We start from the raw sequence: 21,915 nt of genomic DNA on the forward strand, positions 1-21,915 counted from the left end.
AAGCATAAACAAAGCCATGGGACCGGACAGGATCCACCCCAGGATATTGAGGGAGCTCAGAGAGGTTTTAGCGGGTCCTCTTAAAGATTTGTTTAATATATCCTTGCAGATGGGAAAGGTTCCGAGGGATTGGAGAACGGCGGAGGTGGTCCCTCTTCACAAAAGTGGTGATAGGGAAGAAGCTGGAAACTACAGGCCAGTAAGCCTCACTTCGGTTATTGGAAAAGTAATGGAAGCGATGCTGAAGGAAGGATAGTGAATTTTCTGGAAGCCAATAAGTTGCAAGATCCGAGACAACATGGTTTTACCAAAGGGAAATCGTGCCAAACGAATCTCATTGAGTTCTTTGATTGGGTGACAGGAGAATTGAATCAGGGACGAGCTATGGCTGTAATCTACTTAGATTTCAGCAAAGCTTTTGACACGGTTCCCCACAGGAGGCTCTTAAATAAACTGGATGGACTGAAGATAGGACCTGAAGTGGTGAACTGGATTAGGAACTGGTTGATGGACAGACGCCAGAGGGTGGTGGTGAATGGAATTCGCTTGGAGGAAGGAAAGGTGAGTAGTGGAGTGCCTCAGGGATCGGTGCTGGGGCCGATTCTGTTCAATATATTTGTGAGTGACATTGCCGAAGGGTTAGAAGGTAAAGTTTGCCTATTTGCAGATGATACTAAGACTGTAACAGAGTGGACACCCCGGAGGGAGTAGAAAACATGAAAAAGGATCTGAGGAAGCTAGAAGAATGGTCTAAGGTTTGGCAATTAAAATTCAATGCGAAGAAATGCAAAGTGATGCACTTAGGGAATAGAAATCCACGGGAGACTATATGTTAGGTGGGGAGTCTGATAGGTACGGGCGGAAAGAGGGATCTTGGGGTGATAGTATCTGAGGATTTGAAGGCGACGAAACAGTGTGACAAGGCGGTGGCTGTAGCTAGAAGGTTGTTAGGCTGTATAGAGAGAGGTGTGACCAGCAGAAGAAAGGGGGTGTTGATGCCCCTGTATAAGTCGTTGGTGAGGCCCCACCTGGAGTATTGTGTTCAGTTTTGGAGGCCGTATCTTGTTAAGGATGTAAAAAGAATTGAAGCAGTGCAAAGAAAAGCTACGAGAATGGTATGGGATTTGCGTTACAAGACGTATGAGGAGAGACTTGCTGAACTAAACATGTATACTCTGGAGGAAAGGAGAAACAGGGGTGATATGATACAGACATTCAAATATTTGAAAGGTATTAATCCGCAAACGAACCTTTTCCGGAGATGGGAAGGTGGTAGAACGAGAGGACATGAAATGAGATCGAAGGGGGGCAGACTCAAGAAAAATGTCAGGAAGTATTTTTTCACGGAGAGAGTGGTGGATGCTTGGAATGCCCTCCCGCAGGAGGTGGTGGAAATGAAAACGGTAACGGAATTCAAACATGCGTGGGATAAGCATAAAGGAATCCTGTGCCAAAGGAATGGATCCTCAGGAGCTTAGTCAAGATCGGGAGGCAGGGCTGGTGGTTGGGAGGCAGGGATAGTGCTGGACAGACTTGTACGGTCTGTGCCAGAGCCGGTGGTTGGGAGGCAGGGCTGGTGGTTGGGAGGTGAGGATAGTGCTGGGCAGACTTATACGGTCTGTGCCAGAGCCGGTGGTTGGGAGGAGGGGCAGGTGGTTGGGAGGCGGGGGATAGTGCTGGGCAGACTTATACGGTCTGTGCCCTGAAGAGCACAGGTACAAATCAAAGTAGGGTATACACAAAAAGCAGCAAATATGAGTTATCTTGTTGGGCAGACTGGATGGACCATGCAGGTCTTTTTCTGCCGTCATCTACTATGTTACTATGTATCTGCTGGCCAAACAGGAGAAATACACTTCAGACATATTTAAGACAGGAAAATATCCAATACATTTTACAGGCTTAAAACACACTTTCTTCACAGACATCATGCCGTCTCCTGTTCTCAATCAAACCTCCTTGGTCCCATTGGCTCTTACCTGCCGCAGAATGATAGGTGCAGAAGAAATCAAGCCCTGGGTACAATATTAAGGAATGAAAGTTCTGGAGGCTGCAGCTGGCTGCCAGAAACTACAGCTGAGTTAAATACATACTTAAAATGTCAGAAATCGGGGCATTATAAAATGTCTCTATGTAAGACTAATAGATGCTACAGAATGAAAGGACACAAACATGCTAGTGATGCCAGCAAAAGAGGGCGTATATAGCAATATGGAGTGTCCATACAGGCATACCAAATGTCTACCCATAGTAGCAAAGTTCAGAGAGTCATAATAGCTTAAAGCGGTCTGGGCCTCCCCATCTTTATTTTGAAACTGCCTGCTCCTAGAAAAGTTAAAGTAGATATGCAATTATTAAAAGGGCGCTCTCTCTCTCTATATATATATATAATGAATGAAATAAAGTAAAATATAGCAATAACAATATGAATTGCTACTTATGTAATTCAGGTACCATCACCAAATACTGAGGCTAACACACAACCAATTATTCCTTGAATGGTACATCTAAAATAACCTGATCGTTATGTGATCCTAAAATACATGAGAGCTATCTGCTTGCAGATATTTTCAGGGAGACTATTCCACATCCTCAGGACTATACAAGAACAGCATGATCTTGAGTTCTTGCCAGGTATTAAGGTTGAAATCTTCAATATATTTTTTTAATTGAATATTTAGCACAAAAATAAGGTGCATTCAGGTATGGTATTTCTCTGTTCTCAGGGGGCTTACAATCTAAGAGACCCTTTTACTAAAGCTTAGTGTGTGCTTGAGGCTTATAGGTATCAAATAGGACATATAGAAGTTAGTATGCTTATTTTGTTAGTATGTGCTACACTTATGTAAAAGGGTCCCTATGCTTGTACCTAAGGTAGTGAAACATTAAGTAACTTGCCCAAGGCCACAAAGCAGGTCAGTAGGCTTGTCTCTCTGGTTCACAGCCTGCTGCTCTAACCACTAGGCTACACCTCCACAATACTGCCTTTTGTGAAGATCATAACAACTATCCTGAAACATATGGATGAACACCATTGTTCAAATAACTCAGAGCCAGGGCCATTCAAAGCCTGAAAGGTCAGACAATAATATTAAATTTGATATCTGCTTCAATAGTAAGACAATGATTTCTTGGTAGTCTAGTTGTAGTGTTCTGGGTTGTAATTTCTCCAAATACTTCTGGGGAATCCTTACATAAACGTTTTACAATAATCTAATCTTGAGCTAATAAGGACCAGAATACAGTTGCCAAATCAGCTTATACTAACAATGATCTCAATTCTTACACAACCACTGGATTATAATTACATGGCCAACTGAAGGACACAAAGTTTCACTGTACAGCAGAAGCTGTGACATAAGGGCTGAACCACTGAATAGGGCTGAACCTGATGCTATGCAAAAGCCTTTCAAAGAGGTTTTTGCATAGCATCAGGTTGTGCAAAACACAGTCACTAGAGGACTGACTGGATAGGAATGTAAGAGTAAGCTAAGCTGTCACTTGCTTTACCTTGGCTGCAAACTGTCCTTCACATTTTAAATATATAATTCTTATGAGTAATTGTTGGAATTGGTAAAGTATTTGGAAGATGTGGTCCTCTCACCAAAAGTGGAAGTAAGGAGGTTGGAAACTACAGGCTAGTTACTCTGATATCTGTGTCACACAAGAGCTACACCAAGCGCCTGGCCACAATTGCAGAAGTGGAAATCCTGGAAGGAAGGGACATGCCCCAAATTACCACAGTCTCCCCCCTGCCTCCCCCCTTGGTTCCCCAGCCTCGATGCTCCTCCTGTGTCCAAGGCAGGCACCTTTTCTATCTACTTGTAGCCTTCATGGTTCAAACAATGATCTAATGTTTGCTCACATATGTGCGCATAAAAATCATTTTGTGTGCAAATTTTCACCTTGACTCGATATGTGGTGCATATCAAATAGAATGTTAGGAGTTATTATGAAAGGGATAAAAAATAAGATGAACACTATTATAAGGTCTTTGTATCGTTCCAAAGTGCTACCTGACCTTGATTATTGTATGCAATTATAGTCACCATATCTCACAAAAAGATATAGTCAAATTAGAAAAGGTTCAAAGAAGGACAACCAAAGGATTAAGGGTCTGGAACTCTTCTCATATGAGGAAAGGCTTAAGAGGTTAGGGTTCTTCAGCTTGGAGAAGAGATGTTGAGGGGAGATATGACTGAGGTCTACAAAATCCTGAATGGAGTACTGCAGCTGGACATGGATTATTTACTCTTTCAAAAAGTACAAAGATGAGGGGAGATTCAATGAAGTTACACAGCAATACTTTTAAAACTAATACGAGAAAACGTTTTTCCACTCCACGAATAGTTAAGCTGTAGAATTCACTACCAGAGGATGTGATAACAACAGTTAGCATATCTAGGTTTGGACAAGTTCCTAAAGGAGAAGTCCATAAACTATTAAGGTAGACATGGGGAAAGCCATTACTTATCCCTGGGGTCAGTATCATAGAGTCTTGTTACTCTCTGGGATTCTGCAAAGTACAAGTGATCTCAATTGGCCACTGTTCGAAGCAGGATATCTGACTAGATAAATCTTTGCTCTAACCTAATATGGCTATTCTTATGTTCTCAGTTATTTGAGCTATGCAATGTGTATCTGTAGAGCCCCATGTAGTTAAAAGCAACTGATGTTTGAACCCTACAGACAGGAAACACAGAAGCAGCATGGACCCCCGCTTTCTCCAATCCACCCCTCCAACTCTCTCATTTTGTTTTCTGTCATTATGGTGTTGATTCCCACTTATTGTATTTACATGAGAAGACATATAAAGTACAAACATTCATTCACAGTAATTAAATGCTTGCCATCTCTGTTCATGTTCTAGAATTATGTAAAAAAATAGAAAGCATAAAAAGAAAACAAAAAGTATTAAAACAAGCATCTTTACTACAGATATACCACTGAATGCTACGCTTGAGCTACAGTCAAAGACAAATGACCAAAGATAATTTATTAAAGTAGATACATTCATTTGCTCAAATACTGCTTTACAGGGTTTCTTTTTTTCTTTAGGGAACAGATTACTATAATACATTCACTGCCCAAAGTCAGAATGATTACAGAAGAAAATCTTCTTTATATTCCATTCATATGCCAAATACTCCATTTATAACCTTGAGAAAAATACATCAAAGGCATATATACATTTACATAAGAGTAAAACCCACATATTTTACAAATGTAGAACATGGAAGCTATCTGATATTTTTTTTCCAATTTTACATATGCTAAAAGACATCCAAAAGAAGGTCAACAAATCTGAAACCAGCTGATGAACTGCTGATCAGTCTTTCTTCTCCTGTGTTTCAACCGTTCATGTTTTTGAACGTATGAAAATTCATCTTTATTATTCTTGTTGAATTTTCTCATATGCAATTAAAAATTGCCCCAAAGAAACTGGAGGAAAGAAATCTAAAGACGTTCTGAGATATTCAAGGCTTAGGTTATTCTTCTAGGCACAGAATTGGAAAAAACCTTTATACATCAGGCTCTCTGGTTGATGAAAGATTTTCTGCACTGGCAAGCACTCATCACCTTATGGCAGGTTTTGAAAGTTCTCAATTTAAATTGTGAACTATATACTTTGTTATTTTGGGCACAAATATATCCATTGGTATGAACCACTGAAGATCGTTTTATCCTTTACGATAAAGTTAAAAATCTTGAAAGTAAAGACTTCTCTTTCCCAAAATATAGCTATAGCTATATATATAATAGGAGCTAAAATAATGCAGAAACAACTATCACACAAACAGCAGCTAGTGTGTGCGGTATCCAGGTTTGAAATGATCCCCCAGAATAAGATATAGCTTGTGTTGTGTTTTTACCTGCTTTCTCTCATTTGTCTTGCTTCAGAATGTTATATGTACATCTTCCTAATAGTGGAGCCAGATGTAAAACTGCTCTACTCCTTATTCAGTAAGGCTTTTTCCTGGGTTTTCTCTATAGCACCAAGCCACCAAAAAGCACTACAGATATTTGCAGTGCACAAGGGTTGCATGTTCGCTGGTTGAGAAGACAACAGAACAGTTAGTGACCAGATGAAAGTGAAAGTGCAAACATTCCTCAGCTTCATCCAGTGTCCAAAGCTATTTAAAAATAAAAAGAAAAGAAAAAAAGCACATATACAAATGCAGCTATTATTTTAGTGCAAATATGGAAATCATAACAGCATCATTTTCAGGTACTTAAATTGGTTGAAACTACTATTTATTTTAAACTGTTTGAGGTTTCACTGTAGGCCGAGGTAATAGGATAAGGTGATGTGTATCCCTTGTTTAAAGGTATAAGATTAGAGAAACAGCAGCGTGATGGGGGGAGGGGAAGAACCACATGTGTGGCATTCAAGGCCTGACCAGGAAAAAAACCAAAGGCACACACAGGAGATCCTTGTGTACATGTAATTCCCTGACTCGATCAGCTGTATTAGCCAGCAGGGGTTTCCAAATGTGAACAGCAGCCTGCATGCCCTAAGATTGCTGTCTGGATTGGTCTCTTGAAGCCAAATATATTAAATTAATTAAAAAGAGAATAGAACTGCTTATTCATTTATAAACACAAAATACATTTCCTTGGTTATATTAACTGGGGTCAAAAATGTAGCTGTGGCATTTCCTGAAGACGGTATAATGCAAACGCTGCTGCTAACTGTCCAAACAGCAATGCATACGGCAGAGACCATTTTCCAAGCTTCAGACTGTATCAGAAGGTCTCATCATCATTGCAGTTGCTTGTCCAGTGCCCAAACACTTCGCAGATGTCACAATATGGGCGGGCTTCTTTTCTGCTCCCGTGGTGAGTAGAATGGGGAGGGGAGTCTGGCAGCTGTGCCTGTGTTGGACAATCTTCAGTGTCATGGAGATCAAAGCAGTCACAAATATCACAGAAAAGGCGAGGCGGTGGTTTCTTCTTTGTACCATTCAGGCTGCAGTGACATGTGCACAAAGAAGGATTTGTTTTAGCTATCTCATAAAGGAAAGTAAAATCTGTGTGAAGATTTTGTGAGGTTAACAATCATAATGTATATAGAAAGCTCAATACAGCATAATTCTCTTGATGCTAAAAATTACTATACAGACATGTTTCAGACAAAATCTGCCCAGATTTATTTTCTACTGCTGTAAATTGTATAATCAAACCTTAGTTTCAATACATACTCTATTGACTGGGAGTTGACAGTTTCCAACGGGGCAGTAAGATGATGCTATGCAGAAGTGACAGGTGTCAAAAGTACTTCCTTCTATCTCAGTCTAAGCCCTTGGCCTGCAGTGGTCAATATCAAATGTACCACTGGACTAGCATACAAAATACACAGCCCAAAACAACAAGCATTTCCTAATTAAATACCGTACCTATCAAAATTATCCACATCTTCCACACTGTTGCCATTGAGAGATGCTTCTGCCATCTTTTCCAGCTTTAATTTCAAATCTTCATTTTTCCTTTGCAGATCTACTATTACCGAGTTTAGGAAATCAATCTGGCATATTAAAATAAGAAAATTAGAACATAAACCATTCACAGAACTAAATGCACAAAAACCAGCTTAAAAAGCGAAACATTGCAACATTGCTATGACCAAAATTTAGATTTTTGTCCTCCTACCCCCCCCCCCTTTTCTAGGGGACAAAAATCAGTAAATATTACAGTGAAGAATTTAGTTTAGAAGGTGCATGAAGATAGCGTCCCCTCCAATCCAAATGCTCTAGGTACACCACTAATATGACCTCCAACTCCTTGACCCCTCAAATTAAGCAGGGAAACTACACCAATGACAAAAGGTAAAACCTGAAAAACCACCCATTGCTAAAAACTGAATATATTCTCTTTTACCAAAGAAAAGAAAGCCAAGAGACTTTAAGGACTAACCCCCCCCCCCCCAAAAAAAAAAAAAACTTGAACAAATGGAAAACAGCCAGCTGCTGACAAATTTCTTTGCTAATAAAACTTGGATATTAAAAAGCTTACTTTTTGAGGAGACAGAATGCAAGTGAGACTTTAGGGAGAAGACCAATAATTTTAAATATACACAGGGAAACAAAACAAAAAAAAATGCTCTCTTTCCCAGTGTGATCCTCTGATTTAAATTAATCATGGGTGCTCCCTTGCTGCTCATAGGATCAGTAGTTTGACAATACACACTGCACTGGAATAATCCACAGGAACATCGCAGCAGTCCATTCTGCATCCTGCTTATGATATAACCATTCTCTCCTCAAAATCCACCTGTCTCCCACATTTCTTCTTGACTCAGTTCTGAGGCTGGTGTGTTGAACAGGATATTCTGTACATCCCCAATCTAATGATACCCCCCCTCCCAGCTACTAACATTAACATGTGAAAAGTGGTGCTTTCATTTCTAAGAGCTATCACATGCTGAGAAACAAAGGCACATCACAAGCCTCTGTTTTAGCTTCAAAATACATGTAATCGTATGGCCCCACCAATATCCAACTTTTAAACATTTTTGGCAATTGGTGAACCCTATGATTATAAGTAGCCAAATCAAAATAATGATTTGTGATGTACAACATATGAGTCTTAACATTCAGATATTAAAGTTCCACTTGTTGCATAATGCCATAATGGAGTTTAAATGATTTAATACTAGTAGTTGAGAGGAGGAGGTTGTCATAATTGTGTAAGATAACACTACACACATTCCCAGAATTCAAACAGTAAGAAAGTAATGCTGTGTTAATTAGAAAGGTATTGTTGCATTTGTATGTTTTCCTCAATAATGACCTCTTCAAATTAAAAAAAAAAACCCAAAACCAAAACCAAAAAAACCCTCCCCACAACCTCTACACCCAGTTGGAGTTTTCAGGATTCTGGCAATTAATATATATGAGACCTATTTGTATGCTCTGCCTCCCCTGTATGAAGTAGATCTCATGTGTATTCACTGCGGAAATCCCCAAACCCTGAAGATTAAGGCTGTTTACCTCTGCTGTAGAAGACAAGGACTAGTTGGCCTACCCAGTCTGCTCGAGTGTTCCTGTCTAAGCTGCTAGATCACCTACAGAATATTACTCCTTACTGAAGTTAACTTTGCTGTCCCTATTCTAATTATAGTAGTTAGTTTACCTACTTATGCTGTAAATTTATCACTCACAAATGACAAATACTTGATTTTATTGGGCGGGAAACTCCAACAAAGTAATCTCTTAACTCCCATTATATCCACAATACCCACAATCTTATACAAAGTCCAACATTGATATACAGACTAATCTTCCAAAAGTATATTCAACAAAGAATGATTTTGAAATTATTGAAAAAAATCATTTTCAAGTTCTTGGTGACCTCAGCGGTGCCACTTGACTGTGCAATCACACTAGCAAAGTACTTGACACACACCTCCCTCATCGGTTCACCCGATTGACCAAACTTAGGTGCAATTCAAATTTAATTTATACGTAATGAAACTATTTAGTACTCATCTTAAATACTGACAGATGGGGGGGCACTATGTCCGACATGCATGTTTCGCCTCCACGGCTGTCTCAAGGACAGTCCCCAATAGCTGTCTCTAGCGCCAGCTCAGCTTGAACCTCCCATAAGTTCAAACTGTGTGTGTCGATTACTTTGCTAGTGTAATTGCAGAGGCAAGTGGCATTGATGAGGTCACCAAGAACTTGAAAATAATTTTTTCAAGAATCTGAAAATCATTCTTTGTTGAATATACTTTTGGAAGATTAGTCTGCATATCAATGTTGGACTTTGTATAAGGAGGGTACTGTGGATATATATAGTGGGAGTAAAATTTATTTATGACATTTATAACCCACATTTTCCTGCACATTTCAAGTTCAATGTGGATAACGAGCAAAAGGAGGCATTGCAAAATATAAGATAAAAATGCATAATCCCACACTTAACAGTAAAAGAAAATATCCATAAATACATAAAATCTGACAATAGAGCATACAGAAGTGAATGGAAGGGGAAAAATAATGAAAGATTTGACTTCCTGTCAAAATAGTCTACAGCTATATCTTTCATGAATCAGCTTAATTACTTGCTTTTTCTTGACTAAGAAATGGGGTCTTAAGTCCACCTACAGCTGAATGATCTATACTTATTACTGGGAACCACTGAATTAAAAGTACTAATGCAATCTATTTTTCTTCTTTCCACTCTTATTATCCTGCTAATTATTTGTAAGGGTCCTCTCCTGAATTCATGGATTTTTTTTTTAGTATTTTTTTTCCTTCCTTTGGTAAACAATATGGATTGCCCCATCTTGAATGTCAAATTATTCTAATTTCTTCTTTTTTTATATAAAAATCTTTCTGTACAGCTACTTGGAGTAGGGTTTAAAAATTTGATATTAAAAAGTTATGGAAGTGTACCCTCAGGAATGCACTTTGTATCTGCTTAACAGGTTTTTCAGAATACTGAAACAATCAAGGTCTTTTCAATTCAGATAAACAGAAGCTGTACCCAACCAAAATCAAATCAAAAGAAGTACACAGTTTATGACAAAGGCTAATAAATACAATAAAAATGAAATATATTGGGGAAGAACAGCTTAATAAAATAAGCAAAAAAAAAAAGAAAAAGAAAGCCAAAGCATGTGAGAATCCCAAATGCATCTGAAAGCACAAACAGCTATCCTTTCTTTTTCAGAGGAAAGGACAATTAAACCCAACAGTAAGGTGCAGCAAGTTACAATACAGAATAAAAGATTAGGAAGCAGAAACAAACCATATGCTGAGTTGAAGAAAATTGTTGCCCGAAGCAGATGGGAAAAGAAATGAGAGGGAAAAAAGAAAAACAAGCAGTTAGTTTCAAAAGTCATGGCTTTAGCAACATAACCTGCATAAGCTATTATACACTGCATAAAAATACAAAGCTATTTTGCAAGTCGCTTAATATATGTAAATACAGGGGTTGAAACTAACCACATCAGCCCTTCTTTTTGTTTGCATTTTATTTTTTTTTAATTATGTGCCAACCAATGCAGAATCTATGCGCTTGAGGTGGTGGGATTACAGGTGCACTGGGGCCAGGGCAAACGTTCTATGGATAGCTACAATACACAGCTGCTATCCAGTCACTTTTATCTGTTTACTGGGGCAGAGAGTTACATTCTGTCTGCTGAAAATGGAACATTAAGATAAGTGGGTACATCAGCTACTTATCTTTAAGCAGCAGTCCCTCACAGAAATGGGCTGGTGTGCTCATTTATTCGTACATAATAGTAAACAACATAACTTGTTTAGGATAGGATATTCAGTCTCCTGAAACAGTATAAATAACTGGAGCAATGCTGTATGAGGTTTTTTAATACTTCCACCTCTCAAATATATTAGATAAATCCAGTAGCTGAAAGGGACTAATTTTATTTTTGTGCCACTCAGTCATTTCTCTACATTAAGCTGGACAGAGCACACTGAAGCTCTTTCTTGCGTACAGAAGTTACTTTATTCTAAACCTTTAATTCTTGTGTCAACATTCCTCTTTTTAAACTACTGTACCCAAATGTACACCACTGATAGCTTCTGGGCTTGTATGCGGAATAATAATAATAATAATAATAATGATAAGAGAGCCCTTTTTAAATAATTTGGGATGTTAAGGAGCTTGTTTGTTAGCTCTTCTGTTCAAGTCGTTAAAGTTGCTCCAGCTGTGGATGCATTCATACCCTGCCAGTGGGTGTGAGTTACAGTCTGCCTCAGTCCATTAGGGCAGGATTTCCCCTTGGAACTATGCCACCGAGGCAGGAACTGCAATAAAATAAAACACAGCAAAGAATCTAGCTATGGGAAAAAGATGTTATACCTGTCATCAAAAGCAGGTTTTGGGGTATGCAACTGCAAAGGGTGTCATTCTGTCATCCTTGGTGTTCTTTCACATGATGTGGGCAGGGGGGAAAGACAGGAGGTCAGGAAATAATGGTGCTGGAAAGAGGGAAGGGGGAGAGAGAGAAGGGGCTGTTTTTCTGGAATCATCATCACTGATGAATGCAGTACTGTACTGAAGTTGTTAGCATTGTGGGGGGGGGGGGGGGGAGCCTGCAAAAGCACCATGTGTCCTGCTAAAACCCACACTTTCCCTCTCCCTGCATCTTTTCTATAAACCAGGATATTTCACATGACCCACCTGGCCTTCTGTGGATAATTTTTCTTCTTGGAGTTCACTATGGAGAGCATCACCTACAGAAAAATAGTGGAGACTGTTAAAAATCCAAAATTAGCCACAAAGTTGTGTGCGCCCTTTTTCAGGTACACTGTGCTATGAGACAGTGCACAATGATTGTTCTACTGCTGCCAGAGTATTTTCATGTTGACAGTCATATGTAAAATCACTGTGGTAGAAATGTGGTCCACATCTGTCTAGACTGCTGAACAGAGTTTCCAGAAATGCTAATTTTTGTCAGTTTTAACACAGACTGACATGAGCTTCTAGGAAATGGAGATCTCACAAAATAGGAACCTGCAGCTTGCAAAGCCTCCTAGCAGTTGCTTAGGCAGACCATCAGTAAGGGGGAGGAGTTTGCTCCACCCCTACCTCCACCCTCCTCTGTGTCCCCACCTGCAACCCCCAAATACTTGGGGGCTGCTGGTGGGGGATTCCAAAGCAGCCTGGCAGTTGGAGGCGCTTTCTATAGGCTGCTGCTGTGTCAGCCTGCCCTCCCATGCATGCATGCCCAGTCTGTAAAAAATGAACATGTGCGGTGGGGGAGGGGGAGAAGGGGCTAAGTGCAGTGGTGGCAGGCCATTGGAAGTGCCATCAACTGCCAGGCCGCTGGAAAAGAACCTCTTTGGCTGGTGGGACTTGGGGGATCCCTGCCAGCCATAGAAGCAGATGGTGGCACTCTTGTTCTTCTTGGGGGGGCGGGTGCGCAGGCTTGAACCCAAAGTAAGATCGCTTAGGCCCTCAGGGCCCCCTGTAGCTATGCCACTGCTTCCTAATATTCAAAGTAATTCATGGGACTAGCTCACCTGAGGCACTTGATATAATATTGAGCTCTCTCTTGTTTTCAGTGAGTTCCTGCTCCAGATTTTTCACTTTCTTTTCCAGCTTCTTCTTATCAGATTCCAGAGATTCCACTACGGACTGCAAAGTTTTTGCTGAGGCGTTCTCTCCACGGAGCAATGTAATCTGAGACATTTCACATGGAACAATGAGACAAAATTATCTTGGCAGGCAGCATTCAGATTAACTTGGCAGGGTATAATTAAAGCAAATTAGGATGGGACTAACTATAAATAAATAAATATATAATTTTATTTGGGGGGGGGGGGGGGGGGGGAGGGGGATTGGACCTTTCAGTAATGTTCTTATACCATTATGACAGCTTTCACAAAAACTTCTCCCCAACATCAGGACCGCACCACCACATGAAACTTTTTCCACCTAGCTGAAACATAAGTGAGGATCCTTTCTCCCGTCCTCAAACAAGGACTGTAGTTGGAAAACAGGGCTTCACAAGTTTCCCTACAGAATGCACAGCACAAAAACATTATCTTTCTCGCAGCCAGGAGTGGCAAATGAAAGGCAAACAAGAATTTCTGCAAAGTGCATGTCACCTCTCAGTGCTGGCACTGAATGTATAATCAAACAAAAACAAGGAGCCTTCAAGAGCAGTGGCATCAACTCAGTATTTTATCGATCAGACCAGACACAGTCCATGTTTTGGCAAAGTCACTTGCATCAGGGGACTAAACATGAAATATTAAAACCAAAATAATAAACGGGTTTACAAAATTCGAAGTGAAATGTTAAAAACAAAGGAGGGAGTACAAGTAAACTGATGTCAAAATATAACACAATTGTTAAGTACAAAAAGTGAATAAAAAATGCATTACAAAATAAAATCAATAAAAGACAAACATGAAAAAGCTACTAAGAATGGATATGCATTCAGGAGACTAAAACAAATGGAATCTGCATGTAAACTTATACCTTGTAATGGTCACAAAATCCAAAATTGCTTCAAGGTAAATGTTTACCTTGAAGCACATTTAAGTACACTCTCCAATCACAAGGCAGGGGTGGCATATGGAGATAGGTCATTTCCAGTGGTCACCCCCCAGACAAGATGCAACAGTAATAAAGAAAGCAATGAAAACAGCAGCAAATCACTTCATACCAACACAGCAGGAAGTGAGACTAAACAAAAAACTAAATAGAAGATGAGACTGCCACTGAAATGTAGCTGGAAAGCAATGACCAGAAATGCTCGTAGTCTAAGCAACAAAGTTCATGATCTGCAAACCCTGATGTTAGAAGCAGACTTACTCCCCTGTTTACTAAGCCACGCTAGTGGTGTGTTAATGCCAACACAGACCATTCATTTTTAATGGACGGGTTGGCGTTGCCGCGCTGTTTAGTAAACAGGGGGTTTAGACATTGTTGCTATCACTGAAACATGGTTCAATGATTCCCATGAATGGGATGCAAACATACCAGGCTACAATCTATTTAGGAGGAACAGAGATGGTCGGAAAAGGTGGCAGAGTAGCTCTGTATGTAAGCAGCGATAATCACAGCAACTGAAATGCCAAGGGCCTGGGGAAAGGAAGAAGCAATATGAATCACCTTGAAAAGAGATGATGGAACCTCTGTACACATGGGTTTTGTATACAGACCTCTGACACAATCAGAGCAACTAGATAAAGATCTGGTTACAAATATCCAGAAGTTGGGGGAAAAAGAGAGGTGCTGTTGCTGGAAGATTTCAACCTATTGGATGCGGATTGGAAAGTTCCATCTGTGGAATTTAAAGAGAGATCGTGGATGCCTTTCAAGGAGTGATTCGGGCTGCATATACTGCAGCAGGACACGTTTATCTACTCCTACCTTAGCTGAGATAATATTTAACCATCTCGACGTACTCATGTGCAACGTTCTTTAAATCAGTCACCTTACTTTCTAACTCTTCCTACTGTCTTACCTATCTATATGTTACATCTTTGCTTTACCCTTCACTATCAATTATAATGCTCTATTAATTACGTATTGTGTTGACATTGTAAGTAGTATACCATACTTTGTATTGTTATTTGAATATTTTTACTGTTGTAATTGCTTATTGCTCATGTTTGACCTATTCTTACTATATACCGGCTTGAGTGAATTCCTTCAAAAAGGCGGTAAATTAAATCCTAAATAAATAAATAAATAAAAGTGCTCTGCTCAGACAAATAGTGACAGAACCCACAAGGGAAGGAGCGACGCAGGATCTGGTGCTCACAAATGGGGAAAGTGTGTCTAATGTCCAAGTGGGTGCCCACCTAGGCAGCAGTGATCATCAAACAGTTTGAGTTTTGAGTGACTGCTCTATACTTTAGCTGTTATATCAAACCAAAGTCCTGGATTTCAAACATGCTGACTTTTAGTAAAATGGGGGAATACCTGAAGAAAGAGCTGATGGGCTGGTAGAACATACGAAAAGTGGAAAGACAGCAGTCCAGGCTGAAAGGAGCTATAAATATAGCTACTAACCATTATGTAAGGAGAGTAAATAAACAAGAAAAAAAGGAAACCGATATGGTTGTCCAAGAAAGTGGATGAGAAAAAGGCTGAAGAGTTGGCGTTCATGAAATACAGAAAACTCAAGAAGAACACAGAGAGGAATACCGGACGAAACAAAGAAACCAAGAGACCAAGAGAGATATACGTCTGGCAAAAGCACAAGCCGAAGAGCAAATAGTTAGAAACATAAGGAGGGGCAACAACAATTTTTTAAAGTATATTAGTGAAAGGAGGAAGACTAAAAATGGAATTGTGAAACAAAGATGCTGTGAACCGCTATGTGGATAATAATGAAGAAAAAGCAAACATGCTAAACAAATACTTCTGTCATATGTTCACAGCAGATATAGCACTATTCACGGAAGAAACTGTTTATGAACTTGAAAATTTGAAGATGGCCAAAGCCAGGGGACGAGATGGGATCCATCCCAGGATACTGAGGGAGCTCACAGAGGTTCTGGCAGGTCCTCTTAAAGATTTGTTTAATAAATTCTTGGAGACAGGGGAGGTTCTGTAGGATTGGAGAACAGCGAATGTGGTCCTTCTTCACAAAAGTGATGACAGAGAAGAAACTGAAAATTACAGGGCAGTAAGCCTCACTTCGGTTATTGGGAAAGTAATGGAAGCAATGCTGAAGGAAAGGATAGTGAATTTCCTGGAATCCAATAAGTTACAACAATCTGAGACAACATGGTTTTACCAAAGGTAAACTGTGCCAAACAAATGTGATTTAATTCTTTGATGGTGCCCAGAGAATTGGATCAACGACGTGCGCCAGATACAATCTACTTACAAAGCCTTTGACACGATCTTCATAGGAGAATCTTGAATAGACCTGACAGGCTGAAGTTAGGACCCAAAGTGGGGCCCATTCTGTTCAATATATTTGTGAGCGACATTGCTGAAGGGTTAGAAGGTAAGATTTGCCATACTGCGGATGATACCAAGATTTGTAACAGAGTGGCTACCCCAGAGGGAGTGGAAAACATGAAGGATCTGCAAAAATTAGAAGAATGGTCTAATGTTTGGCAGTTAAAATTCAATGCAAAGAAGTGTAGAGTGATGCACTTGGAAAGCAGAAATCCAAGGGAGATGTATATGTTAGGTGGTGAGAGGCTGATATGCACGGATAGGGAGAGGGACTTTGGGGTGATAGTATCTGAGGCTCTGAAGGTGACGAAACAGTGTGACAAGATGATGACTGTAGCCAGAAGGATGCTAGGCTGTATAGAGAGAGGTGTAACCAGCAGAGGAAAGTAGGTGTTGATGCTCCTGTACAAGTCGTTGGTGAGGCCCCACCTGGTGTACTGTGTTGAGTTTTGGAGGCCGTATCTTGCTAAAGATGTAAGAAGACTTGAAGCGGTCCAGAGGAAGGCGACAAAAATAATATGGGGCTTGTGCCAAAAGACATATAAGAAGAGAATGGAAGACCTGAATATGTATACCCTAGAGGAGAGGAGGGCCAGGGGACATATGATACAGACCTTTAAATACTTGAAAGGTATTAATATAGACACAAATATTTTCCAGAGAAGGGAAAATGGTAAAACTAGAGGACATGAACTGAGGTTGTGGGGTGGTAGACTTATGAGTAGTGTCAGAAAATTCTTTTTCATGGAAAGGATGGTCAATGCCTGGAATGCCATCCAGAGGGAGGTGGTGGAGAAAACAAAACTGTGGCAGAATTCAAAAAGGTGTGGGATGAACATAGAGGATTTCTAATTAGAAAATGAATGGTATATAAAAAAACAAAACTGAAAGGGTTGCATATGTGTTTGTATGTCAAGTGGTGCTTAGATGGCAACTCTGGCTGCATCAACTAAGGCCACTGCTGGGCTGGCTTGTACGGTCTGAGTACCGCATATAGCAATCCAGTTAAGGATGGGCTGGAGAGCGCTTCAATGGAAACTCCAGTAATTTGGAACATGAGGACAGTGCCAGGCAGACTTTTACAGTCTGTGTCCTGCAAATGACAAGTCAGATTCGGTTAGGCTGGAGTGGGCTTTGACGATAACTGCAGTAGTTGGAACATAAAGACAGAGCCAGGCGGACTTCTATGGTCTATGTCCCAGAAACACCAAAGAAAGACCATGATCAAGTCAAACATATAAATTGCAAGTGACCATACTCACCCGCAAATGCACAGTAGAGACTTCCCTCTCTGTCCCGCCCCCGCGTCAATAAGTGATGACGGGGGCGGGACAGAGAGGGAAACTGTGCGAAGGGGAGGGCGGGAACCGCCGAGGTCACCGCCACCGGTACTCCCCCCCCCCGGAGTCGCCGCCGCCACCCCTCCACCCAGGTCCTCTCTTCGCTATCCAACTTACATCGCCGCAGCACACAGATCAGCTGAGCTCCCGTCGGCCTTCCTTCCCTGCCTGTGTCCCGCCCTCGCCGACGTTACGTCACACGAGGGTGGGACACAGGCAGAGAAGGAAGGCCGACGGGAGCTCAGCTGATCTGCGTGCTGCGGCGATGTAAGTTGAATAGCGAAGAGAGGGCCCGGCCTAGTGGACGGGTGGCGGCGGTGGCGACCTCGGGGGGGGGGGGGGGGGGCTTGGAAAACCCCCATTCCAATACTAGCCCGTTTTAACGGGCTCAACGGCTAGTATATAATATCATGTTCATTGTTGATGCATTCTTGAATTGATAATGAATGTGATTGTTGGGCAGACTTTATGGACCATTAGGTCTTCATCTGCCGTCACTTACTATGTTACAACATTCAGATTTCATGTAACGTATCTACATTTACTTTGAACCACAATTAATTACACTTTTCATTCATTCATTCAGAATTTTTGTCATTTGCATACCCATTTCCCACTTGTTTGTCCCTCATAAGCAGATTTGGTTTTTTTTTCCTTTTAATATCAGATTAGACAAACCCCACTGATTGATACTTTTGGATTTTGTGACCATTGAAAGTATTTCATGTTTAGATCCCCGACACAGGTGGCTTTACTGAAACATGGTCAGTGTCAGTTCTGATCAATAAAATACTGAGTTGATGCCCCCACTCTTGAAGGCTCCTTGTACTGTTTTAGTTTGCTGCTCTTTAGGGTGTGCTTCGGGTTCCCTCTCAGTTACTGAACGTAGGAAAACATGACCCAGCTAGTGTGGTAGAAATAGTGCTGTCCACTTTCAGGAACTAAATAATATGCCATTTGCTACTTTTTGCAGTATTTACTAGACCTGCTGCTGAATTCATTGTTAATTTTACCTCATTTCTGAGTTTTTCAAGTTCTTTATCCTTTTCTATAACCAAGGCACTAGAAGTACTGATGGACTGCTGTAAAGAAGCTTTTTCTTCATCAAAGTCTTTCTTTAACACTGAATCTCTGCATTAAATAGAGGACAACTAGTATCAGAACCTGCTTAAAAAAGGAAAAACATTCCAAGTGCATAGACAGGTTCTATAAACCAGAAGAAGAATTTTAATGTACTTAGCAAAATTGAGAAACTTGCAGTATGGGGTACTAAAATCAAGTTTAATTTCTATAGTTATATATTTATAAAATGTTTGCATTTGAGTTATGGTACTGTTGAAAACAACCAAATAATGAAAAGGTTTACCTATGTCTATACATGGCAGAACCTGCATGTCATGGTATCCATTTGAACTTAAAGAAACAAGTTAATAGTCTGGGAGATGCAGAATCAGAGGACAGGGGACTGCAAAGAATAAACTTCTTCTGTTGAAATCTTGATGCTGTATTTTCTTGTAATAATTTACAAAGCATCACAAAACAACGTGCAAAGCTTGTGCAGGTCATCATGCAAAACATTGGGCAGAATGCTGGAAATATCAGTTTCCTCTCATTTCAGTAAGTTCTTTTTCATTTTCCTACTTTAGCAGGAATATGGACCTATAGTCGTATCATTCATCTGTGAGCTAGCCAGTTCGGGGTGGGGGGTGACCTTTGTGAACCAAAGCCTAGATATGTATGATTTATTCCAGAAAGAGGAAAGGGAAGATTTTTTCTTAAAAGTTTACATATCTTAACCATACAATTACGTGTTTAAACTCTCCATAACTGAGGTACTGAAAGAATGGGCAAAGGTTTTCAAATAGCGGGTCACTAACATACCTAGTTTTCAGAATGCCCACAATGAATATTTCTTTGCTATAACTGTATACAATCAGCAACCAGCTTAAGCTACATGGTTTGCTTATTCTTAAAACCACACCTGCTTGTAGCTCTAGGAGGTAATTCAGGCCCTCTCCAGAATGCCCTGCTAATTTAGTACCACTAGCTCTCATGCCATCTATAGAAGTGGTGTTCACTGCTCTGTGTTATTGGCTGCGCTAACAGTTAATGCATAGTGTTAACTGTAAGGACTAGTCCATAGCCATTCTGCATTGGACAGTTCATGGGGGAATGAGTGCACGTTGTCAGCATGGGCTAATTCCTGCATTAACTGCTTAGTGCACTGTAATAAATAAGGCCCTGAGAATTGTATATATTTTACATTTCTCTGTTCTGCTGGTTGAAGTCATGAACTGGTAAAAATACATTATAAGAACCTAGAATCTAAACAACTCACAGCTTTCTACAGGGAACACATTTAGCAGATGGTCTTTCAGGCAGCTACTCTGCAATGGTTAATTGCTCAAGGAGACTGCATTTCAGTAGTCATTGAGGGTCAGAAGACTGAATGTGAGCATGTTCACTTAGGAGTGGGAAGGCTGTCCCATCACACAAGCTGATTTCTATAAATCCATTCACATAATGCAGTAAAAGGAGGCTCTGCTTGATTTTCTTTAACACAGTCCAGGTTCCATCCATGAGGGACCTCTGATATCCAGCACATGAAATGCAACACAGTAATAAACACAGAATCAAATAAAATCCAAGCACAAATGAGGTTTTATTATTATATTCAGAAATGAAGAATAATAAGGGGAGAATCTGGAGCTTACAGTAATGAGCATGAAGCAGATTCACATTGGTTCTAACTATTAAAAAAAATGTAACGTCTATTTTTTTTAAGGGTAGAATATATATATGTATGTAGGAAAAGGTAGCAGTGCACTTCAACCCAAGTGAAATCAAAAAGGCTGCTAGGCTAAACCACATACCAACACAATTTGTCATCTGATAGACAACAATGGTCGGTTTGACTTAGATCTACCAAAAACGTGAGTTCGCTAAGCAACAGCAAAACGGTCTGCACAGGTTCGCTTCTGTCACTGGTTCACTTCTGTCTTGCAGATCATCGGCTATCACCATGCTCATGTCAACTGTTCTGCCACAGAAACTTACTCAGTTATAGTGTATGAAGTTCAAGGCAGTTGGCTCAATGTTTCTGTAAAGGTGGTTTTGCACCCTTTACTAGGTCCTTGTTTCTGCCAACAAAAAGCATGGGATAGAGATGCCACCGTCTGCTGGTTCAGGCAATGCCACGTGACAGCATCTTTCTTATTCTCAATACTGGACCTCTGTAGTTATCTTCCCTTTCCTTATTGCCACTCTCAGCTACCATGTGTTTTCTTTATCTTTCCTATTTTTATGTAGTTCCTTTCTACCTGGTAAATGTATTTGTATTGTAAACTGCTTTGATAGGTCTCCTATCTAGTGGTATATCAAAACTATGAACAAACTTGAAACCTGAGAGTAAGTTGGGAGTGGCCACACTGGTACAGTCCAAAGGATTAATAACAAGGAGATTCAGAATCTTCCTTGGAGAGTTCTAAGTGGTTGGAAGCAGGATATCTCCTCCTCTGATGGGTAAAGAAGCGTCCCATCTCCTGTTCCTGCTAGCTATTGAAGATAAAGAGAAAGAAAACATTTTTTTTTCCTCTAGTGTCATGTGGTGGATGGCAAGGACACTGCAGAGGAATTTCTACAACAGTGCTTCTGGAAGTGCAGGGAAACAGCATCCTGAGGTGTTTGCTGTAAGGTGACAGGGACTAAAGAAGGGAGCCACTCAAACGATGCTTGGATGGACAGAACAGATAGGCCATTTGGTGTCTTTTTCTGATGTCCTGTTCTATATTTCTATGATCCAGGAGTCTGTAGGAGTTCATGAGATGAAAAAGATTTGCAGAAGAGTGATTCAAGCTTTGGACTGTCCAGTAACAAAGAGGATCCCCCCTTAGGTTCGTCAGGGACCACAATAAAAGCTCAGATAGAGTCCAAAGTTCAGAAGAAGTGAAGTACGGTGACCCAAACTTTGCTCAGGAATTCATTATCTGACAAGATTCATAACGTCTCTTATTCTGGTTTTTGCAGACTTTTAAAAACTTGGGTTTTTCAACATTGTTTTATTTAAATTTGTCACATTTTATTATACTTCTATTAAATTGTTATATTGTATTTGAAATTTCGCATTGTTTGTAAAATGTTTTAACACTTTGTTAAGCGGCAGTATATAAAATTA

The 21,915-nt window shown here is 40.3% G+C and overlaps 1 protein-coding gene across 6 annotated transcripts in view; it reads right to left on the reverse strand.

Moving 5' to 3' along the window:
- Positions 1–4,970: 4,970 nt before the first annotated feature.
- CLIP1 (CAP-Gly domain containing linker protein 1) overlaps positions 4,971–21,915 on the reverse strand; it is a 156,602-nt gene continuing 139,657 nt past the window's right edge. For 5 of the 6 annotated variants that reach the window (XM_030217859.1, XM_030217856.1, XM_030217855.1 and 2 more), the window contains 6 exons: positions 18,755–18,872; positions 12,996–13,155; positions 12,154–12,206; positions 10,756–10,761; positions 7,398–7,525; positions 4,971–6,970 (listed from right to left, as the gene is read on the reverse strand). In XM_030217859.1, coding sequence (XP_030073719.1) covers positions 6,748–6,970; positions 7,398–7,525; positions 10,756–10,761; positions 12,154–12,206; positions 12,996–13,155; positions 18,755–18,872 — 688 coding nt within the window. In that variant the 3' untranslated portion in view covers positions 4,971–6,747. The remainder of the gene's footprint in view (positions 6,971–7,397; positions 7,526–10,755; positions 10,762–12,153; positions 12,207–12,995; positions 13,156–18,754; positions 18,873–21,915) is intronic. The other variant, XM_030217854.1, reaches the window with a different exon arrangement.

The sequence above is a fragment of the Microcaecilia unicolor genome, chromosome 11, assembly GCF_901765095.1.
Source record: "Microcaecilia unicolor chromosome 11, aMicUni1.1, whole genome shotgun sequence".
In the NCBI taxonomy this organism is placed as follows: Eukaryota; Metazoa; Chordata; class Amphibia; order Gymnophiona; family Siphonopidae; genus Microcaecilia; species Microcaecilia unicolor.